The 8,717-nt window shown below is 49.7% G+C and overlaps 1 protein-coding gene across 1 annotated transcript in view; it reads left to right on the top strand.

Moving 5' to 3' along the window:
* Window positions 1–4,200: 4,200 nt before the first annotated feature.
* The window catches only part of XYLB (xylulokinase), a 43,659-nt gene continuing 39,142 nt past the window's right edge, over window positions 4,201–8,717 (top strand). Inside the window, exons 1-3 of the mRNA XM_060162327.1 lie at window positions 4,201–4,337; window positions 5,577–5,659; window positions 8,648–8,717. Of these exons, the coding sequence (XP_060018310.1) occupies window positions 4,281–4,337; window positions 5,577–5,659; window positions 8,648–8,717 (210 nt within the window). The 5' untranslated portion in view covers window positions 4,201–4,280. The remainder of the gene's footprint in view (window positions 4,338–5,576; window positions 5,660–8,647) is intronic.

Genomic DNA, 8,717 nt, shown 5'->3' with positions numbered 1-8,717 from the left:
ACACAAAATCAGCTTTTAAAAATCTTAATCCCAGCTGCATGAGTTACTTATTTAACTGGAGGCAGGACACCCCTCACCCTCAGACTTGGATAAACAAAACTGTATGACGTTTGCCCTGCTAAGGGCTATAGTTCCAAACATTTATTGTCAATCATAACAGCTTCCATTGGGAGACTGGGATTGACATATATACACTTATATGTATAAAATGGGTAACTAATAAGAACCTGCTGTATAAAAAAATAAATAAAATTCAAAAAATCATAACAGCTTCCCACTGATCTTACAAAAAATTTGTACTACCTTTGAGATAGAACAGAGAGAAGAATTATTTAATTTCTGACATATCTCAAGATGACATCTTCTAAAAAATTTCAGACAGATATAATAAATTAGTAAACCTGAATTATAATTGATTTGCCTTTTTTTTTTGGCCACGTCATCTTAGTTCCCCGAACTGAGGCCACGGCATTGAAAGCTCCAAGTCTTAACCACTGGACCTCCAGGGAAGTCCCTGATTTGTCTATTTCATTTCCCAATTTCTGATTACATTTGATTGATTCAGCGATTTTATCTTTGTCCTAGAAGTGGAAGGGATAGGAATTAAAGCTACCAGTACAATCCTAACTTTTCACTCTTAAAACTACTCATTTAGAAGGAGATATATCAGCCTGAACAGTTTCAGTAGCATCAGTACTAATGAACACAGCTTTAGGTGGGTTGGATAAAAACTAGTCAGCTATTTTTACACAAACAGGATAAAATATATTGGAATTTAAAAACAGTGCATCTTTATCCAGAAAGCATATTTCTTCAGGATTTTCCTCAAAGAAAAAGGTTAGGGCTTCCCTGGTGGCGCAGTGGTTGAGGGTCCGCCTGCCGATTCAGGGGACACGCCCCGGTCCGGGAAGATCCCACATGCCGCGGAGTGGCTGGGCCCGTGAGCCATGGCCGCTGAGCCTGCGCGTCCGGAGCCTGTGCTCCGCAATAGGGGAGGCCACAACAGTGAGAGGCCCTCGTACCGCAAAAAAAAAAAAAAAAAAAAAAAAGGTTAACTTTGAGAAAAATCCATGTTGTGGATGCAGACTTCAAAGAATGAAGAGATAGTTTGTTGTTGTTTCATTGGCGACCAGAGTATAGGAACTGAATTTATGTTTGTCTCCATTTTCCTATTTTACAATGAGTTCTCATTATTATATTTACTAAATGAAATTTTTTTCTTTCTCTGTAAAGTTTATATCTAGTGCTTACCCTCAGATAGATTAGTTTTCACTGACTTCTGTGTTATGATGTAGTAGATTCAGTTGACAAACACCTAGCTTCAAAGAAAACTCAATTCAATCTGTATGTCTTTGGAGAAATGTCTATTTAGGTCTTCTGCCCTTTTTTTTTTTTTTTTTTTTGCGGTACTCGGGCCTCTCACTGTTGTGGCCCCTCCCGTTGCGGAGCACAGGCTCCCGACACGCAGGCTCAGCGGTCGTGACTCATGGGCCCAGCCGCTCTGCGGCATGTGGGATCCTTCCGGACCGGGGCACGAACCCGCGTCCCCTGCATCGGCAGGTGGACTCTCAACCACTGCGCCACCAAGGAAGCCCAAACCCACGGTCTTTTAATTAGAATCAGTCAGCTGGTGTCTGGACTAACTGAGGCTCAGGTTCTTTGTGTCTCAACTCAGAAAGAATTCGGTGAGAGACAAAGTGATAGGTAATATTTAGAGAGAAACACGTTCCACAGACAGAGAGTGGGCCATCTCAGAAGGCAAGAGCGACCTCGAAATATGGTGTGGTTAGGTTTTTGGGCTGGGTAATTTCATAGGCTAATGGGTGGGAGGATTATTCCAACTATTTTGGGGCAGGGGTGGAGATTTACAGGAATTGGGCCACCGCCCACTTTTTTGGTCTTTGATAGGTGGCCTCAGAACTGTCATGGCGCTGGAGGGTGTGTCACTTACCTTATGCTAATGTATTACAATGAGCATATGATGAGGCTCAAGGTCCACTGGAAGTCGAATATTCTGCCATCTTGGACCTAGTTGGTTCTAACCAGTTTTCGTCATATCCTATGGCTACGTCATGCTTTTAAAGGCCGTGCCCTGCCCCCTTCCCTCCTGTTTCATAACCACTGGACTGCCAGGGAATTCCCTGCCCTGCTGCTCTCAAGAGAAGAGTGTGCTGGCAGGACACTGCTGGTCCCAGGAAAGGAAAGATGAGAGACACATGGAGCAGAGCCCCTCTAACTGAGCCGAGCCTAGATCAGCTGACCTGCTGACATCTGAGAGACAAGAAAAGATGATTGTTTTAAGTCATCAAGTTTGGGGGTGTTTTGTTAGGCATCAGCGGTTATCTAACCAGGTCACCTAAGCCAGGAACCTGAGCATTACCTTTGCCGCTCCCTCTCGCAATCCACGATGTTCCCAGAGCTTCCTAAGTATCTCTGGAATCCATCTAGTCTCCATCCTCAGCACCTCTGGAGGTGTTAGGCCTAGCTCAGGCCTCCTGCAGCTACATTCTAACTCATTTTTCCTTCCTCCCCTTTGCCCCCATTCTCCACACACAGCATCTTGAGTGACCTTCCTTATACGCCAATCTGATCACGTGACTCCTGTGGGTTTGCCTTGCCCTCAGGCTGTGGTGTCCTTAGGGCCTGATATGGGAAGGAACCTTGCTAGGCACTGTGGACAACCTGGTCATGGTGAAGAGACACCTCCAGGGCAGTTTCTGCTTTGTTCCTAAATCCCTGGTGCAGGGAGCCAGGTTCAAGGTTGGAGCTGATAAGCAAAAGGCCAGCCTCAGGCCACGGCAGCATTTCCCAAGGGTTCCCTGAAACCCCTCTACTACTGGCTGGGCCTTTTCAGGGCGTCAACAGGGAAGACAGTATGAGACGCGTTGATAACTTGGAATTAAGATTTCCATCCTTATTCCTTGCTAAAGGATCAGATCGTGGGTGTACAGTCTCCTTAAACAGGCAAATGGGCTCTCAGACCTCTAGTCTTCTTTGTGGCCACAGTGAAAGTGCTATTACATCAAGAGAAAGGATGAGTCACCAGTCACCAGCATGGGGTAGAGATGCCACAACCCATAGAGAACGGCACCCCTGACCAAGAGTAGGTCTTCCTGTGAGGCAGCTTGAGAAACAGCCAGCTGCCCCAGCCTTCAAGAGACTTTTATATTTTGCCGTGGGCCTTCTCACAAGGCTGCCCAGCAGATTGTCTTGTGTAGTGGTTAAACATGTAAATTCTGCACCCAAACTCACTAGCTTTGGGTCCAGCCCTGCCACTGACCTTGGGACCTTGGGCTAAGAAGAGGATCTGGGTTCCAAGAAGCTCAAGTTCAGCAAGAGAGATATGGGTAATAAGACCATTGCATCAGGGGCTCTGCTGCGCTGGGGGCTCCTGGGCGGAGCACCTGGGTGGGTGTTGGGAAGGCTTCTGCGGGACACACTAGGTGGAATGAGGGGGAGAGAAGGGGTCCTCAGCTCCAGGAAGAGAAGGGGTGAGTCTGCTTTTGGTTCTCATCCCCCTTCACCGTGCCTGGAATACCAGCTGACCGCAGGAGTGACGAAGGAGCCCCCTCCGGGGAAAGTGGGGGCGAGGTGGCTCAGGAGCTCTGACTTTAAATGCAGAGGTGGGATGCGGCACACGTCAGACTGGGGATAAATGCAGAGGTGGGATGCGGCACACGTCAGACTGGGGATAAATGCAGAGGTGGGATGCGGCACACGTCAGAGCTGGGGAACTACTCAGATCTACTGGGTCAGGACAGGGCCTGATGGAGCCCCATGCCTCCAACCCCAGGGCACATTTCCCTGTGCCCCCTAACTCACCACTATGAGTGGACAGCTACTGCAGTACCCGAGGGGGACGGCCATGTAAGTCCCCAGGCTCAGGGCCCCCAGAGAGACAGGGACAAGCCGGCTTAAGGTTGAATCCTCTGGCCCAGGCGTCCTCCGAGAGAAGGCAGGCAGCGTTAGGGCCAGGCCTGTGCAGGGAGCACATTTGGATGGGAAGCGGGGCGGGGCGGGATTGGAGGGAGCGGGCTGCGCAGGGGAAACCCGTAGGTCGCCCAGGTGCAAAGCGCAGGCGGAGGCCGAGCCGCGGTGCGTCCCCGCCCTGTTCACCAGCAGGCGGCGCCAGAGCTCAAGGCCGCGGGGGCCTCGGGTCCCGGAGTCCGGCCGGGCGGGGCGAGGGGCGGACCCCGGCGCATCGGAGCGTTGGGGCGCGGGGGCAGTCCGGCGGCGGGAAGGACCGGCAGAGCGACACGCTTCCTGGAACCTCCGTGGCCATGGCCGAGCACGCCGGTCGCCGCTGCTGCCTGGGCTGGGACTTCAGCACGCAGCAGGTATCGGCGCGGGCCCGCGGTCGGCCGGGCGGGGCCGCCTCTTTCGCGACGCCGAGCGGGCTGTCGGGGGACCCGGGCGCCTGGAACCCTGGGCCGCGCCGCGGGCGCGCCTCCCTCTCGGGCTTCTCGGGGACCCGGCGCCTCCTCCCGGCCTGGACCCCGGAACTCCCAGAAAGGGCGTCCACCCCCACGCTCCCGAGGGACCCACGGGTACGTGGCGGGGAAATGCCCGGAAGGCTGGGGGGGACCCGAAGGGCTCGCGCGCCGTCATGGGCACAGATTGACAGGGACCCGAAGGAGCTCAGCTACTGTAAACAGGGGACCAGACAGACGGGTAGACACGCAGGCAGAACTAGTGAACTGCAACCCGATCACCGCTAGAAGCTTTTTTTTTTTTTTTTAAGTGAAATGGGCACAGTGTACACCTGAACTTTGTTCCGCCCTGTGACAGCCCTTGGTTGGCACCAGCGTGCTCGGGTCAACGTGCCCAGCTGTGCTGCTCTCAGGGCCAGTCAGACAGGCAAGCAGAGTCAAAATTTGTCTTCAAACTGGGCTTGGGGTGCCAAGGGGCTGGCTCCTCCTTAACTTGGGAAATCAACACAGTTGCAGTGAAATCCCCCTCCTCGGATGGGTCAAGGGAGCAAGGCCAATCCCTGATCAAAGTCCTGTGGGACCTTGGATAAGTCAGGTTGTCCTGCTAGGCCTGTTTCTCCATCTGTCCAGGAAAGGAGTTGTATCCTTGAGTTTGGAGGTCTGCTCCATTGGGAGGTCTGCTCCATGTGTCTCTGGTCCTTGACCATGGCCTGTGGGAACAGACCAGGGACCTTGCCTCTCAGATCTCTGCAAGCGTGGACCTCCAAGAGACATCTCAAAACCTTGCCTCCCATGCCTTCCCCTCTAGGACTTTCTCAGACCTCCTTGCCTGGCACAGGAACCAGCTTATCTGTGGACATCTACCTCTAGAGCATCTTGGCTTTGGCTGTTTGAAGGGCAAAAATTCCCTGAGCTACATGGGTGTTTCTCCTTAGCCTCAGCTTCTCCATTTTATTAAGTCTTTGGATATGTCCCCAGATGAGGCCTCTGTTCCCATGGTTACAATGATGCACCCCAGCCTCAAGGAGGTCTCCAGACTGAACCACTTCTAGGGGGCTGGGCTTCACTTGGTGATGTTCATATCCCTGGACCAGTGTAGAAGCTGAGGAAAATTCTATACATTGTTTTTTTTTTAATGCCTTCCAGGTAAAAGTTGTTGCAGTTGATGCAGAGCTGAATGTCTTCTATGAGGACAGTGTGCATTTTGACAGAGACCTTCTAGAATTTGGGTATGTACCTAGTGTGCATGTGTGTGTTGGGGGTTGGTTTTGAGGTCCTCCCTGAACCTTTTTTTTGGCTGTACCGTGTGCAGCTTGCGGGACTGTAGTTCCCCCACCAGGGATTGAACCTGGGCACCACCCCCACCAAGTGAAAGCGTGAGTCCTAACCGCTGGACCACCAGGGAACTCCCCCTCCTTCAACCTTTTACGTTTATGAACCACACTGTTCTGGTTTCCTCAAACTGCAGGAGGGGTTGTCTTAATAAATCTCTCAGCATCTTTCTTCTATGCCTAGAATGCACGCTTCTGCATTCCTTTCCAGTTCCACTCATTGCTTCATATATGTATAGTAGGTATCAGTTGAGACTTACTTTGTACCAAGCACTATTCTGGGCGCTGGGATGGTAAACGAAAAAGAGACATTGTCCTTGCTTTCCCAGAGCTTCCCATTGAGTGGGGGGGATTGATATCAATCAAAGACTGATTGATTAAAGAAAAAAAAACCAAAAGAATGTTTGTCTATAAACTCAGAGAAGGCCATTGAAGGAAAGAAACTCACTTCTTCAAGTGCTTATTGTAAAGGAACGTGACCTAGACTTGTGAGAGTAGTTTAGGGAATGTTCCTAAGGAAGTAGTGCTTAAGCCAAGATCTGAATGAGTGGGGTTAGCCAGGTGATAGAAGGTAGAGAGCTTTCCACGCAGAAGGAACAGCATGTGCAAAGGCCCTGTGGCAAGGAGCACTGCTCATTAATGGAACTGAAGAAGGCCAAGTGGCTGGGGAGCAGAGAGGGAGGTGGAAGCTGGGTTGGGCCATATAGGCCATGGAATAGAGTTTATCTTTATCCTAAAATAAACTATGGTCACCCACTGAAGGGCCATAGGAATGGGGGGGCCGGAGAGGCATGACATGGTTTTATTTGTGTTTTGAAAAGATCTCTCTGGTGCAGTGGGAAAGCAGGTGGGATGTGGCCAGAATACAGGTTGGAAAACTACTGAGGAGGTTTTTCAGGATCATCTGGATGAGAAATGATGTTGACTGGAGGAGAGAGAGCTGGGTAGTAAAATTGACAGGTCTTGGTACAGAATTGAATGTGAGATGTGAAGGTGAGGCTTCTGGCTGGCATTCAGGGTGGATGGTAGACTATGAAAGAGAATTGGTTTCCAGAAGAAAGATCATGAGTTTAGGTTTTGTATTAGTTTGGTAGGGCTTCCAGAACAAAATACCACAGACTGGGTGGTTTAAATAACAGACATTTATGCTCTCATGGGTCTGGAGTCTGGAAGTCCAATTTCAAGGTGCTGGCAGCCTTGCTTTCCTCTGAGGTCTCTCTCCTTCGTTTCCAGATGGCTGCCTTCTTGCTGCCTCTCACATGGTTGTCTCTCTGTGTGAGTGCACCCCTGGTGTCTCCCAGTTATGTTATCTATGTCCTGATCTTTTTTTTTTAAGTTGATATGTTGTATTTTCATTTTTATTCAGTTCAAGAAACTTTCTTTTTTTTTTGGCCACGCTGTGTGGCATGTGGGATCTTAGTTCCCCGACCAGGGGTCGAACCTGTGCACCCAGCAGTGGAAGCATGGAGTCTTAACCACTGGACCACCAGGGAAGTCCTTCAACTTATGAATTTTGGGAGACACAATTCAGTCCATAACAGCTGTGGATTTGTTGATTTTGAGGTGTCTCAGAGAGGTCCTGGTAGAAGTTTCCCTCCATGTCTATTTTAGATGTCACTTCCTTCTTGAAGCCTTCTCTGCTGGCCTTTCCCTCTCACTGCCCATCACCTGTGTTGCCATCTATTTCTCCCTCAGCTGATGTGTCTCCTTTGAGCTGAGGTTGGAAGCCACCTTGCTTTCATATATATTTTTTTAATTTATTTTATTTATTTATTTTTGGCTGCATTGGGTCTTCATTACTGAACACGGACTTTCTCTAGTAGCCGCAAGCTGGGGCTACTCTTTGTTGTGGTGTGTGGGCTTCTCATTGCGGTGGCTTCTCTTGTTGCAGAGCACGGGCTCTAGGCACAGGGGCTTCAGTAGTTGTGGCTTGCGGACTCTAGAGTGCAGGCTCAGTAGTTGTGGCACATGGGCTTAGTTGCTCCGCAGCATGTGGGATCTTCCCAGACCAGGGCTCGAACCCGTGTCCCCTGCATTGGCAGGCAGATTCTTAACCACTGCGCCACCAGGGAAGCCCTTGCTTTCATATTTTATATTACTGCAGGCCACCCACGTTAGAGTTTTGGTAGTTTGTGTCTTTCAAGGAACTGGTCCATTTCATCTAACCTATCAGGTTTGTGGCCATAGAGTTGTTCATAATATTCCTTTATTGTCCTTTGATGCCTATGGGATCAGTAGTTATGACCCTTCTATCATTTCTGATGTTGGGAATTTGTGTCTTCTCTCTTTTTTCTCTTGATGAGCCTGGCTAGAGATTTATCAATTTTATTGATCTTTTCAAAGGATCAGCTTTAGGTTTCATTGATTTTCTCTTTTCATTTTCATTGACTCGTGTTCTAATTTTAATTATTTCTTTTCTTCTGCTGGGGTTATTGCTATTGTTGCCATATTTGAGTTTTTGTTTTTTATGTCATTGAATTTCTCAGTCTCTTTTTCTGTTGCTTCTTGGTTTTGAGTCATTGTTTAAAAGGCCTCCTCACTCCAAGATTATGAAGTGGATTTGGAAGGGCTTCTACTCCAACCCCAAATTTCTCCAGTCCTTTCATGCCCACTGCTCCAAGTGACCGCCTTGCAGGGTGAACCCCTTACACTGAGAAGGCTTGTTTTTGCTGGTGCTTTCCGAGAATTGCCACCTCTGGGCCACACCGGGCAATTTCCATGCCTTCTCTCTCCATCTTGCCCAGCATCTTCCCTGTTCAATCTAGAGTTCCCACACAGGGCTGCGGGGGTGGGAGGGTGCTTCTCCTTCTGTGGGAGGGATCCAGGGTCTGCCATCACTGGGCCTCCGCCTGAGGCTCTATCCCACATTCTCTCTTCTGCTTGTAGGACTCAGGGTGGAGTTCATGTTCACGAGGATGGGCTGACAGTGACTTCTCCAGTCCTGATGTGGGTCCAG

This window comes from Lagenorhynchus albirostris, chromosome 10 (genome assembly GCF_949774975.1).
Source record: "Lagenorhynchus albirostris chromosome 10, mLagAlb1.1, whole genome shotgun sequence".
NCBI lineage: Eukaryota > Metazoa > Chordata > Mammalia > Artiodactyla > Delphinidae > Lagenorhynchus > Lagenorhynchus albirostris.
The sequence above is the reverse complement of the archived record's forward strand: the minus strand, read 5'-3'. Positions and strand labels throughout refer to the sequence as shown.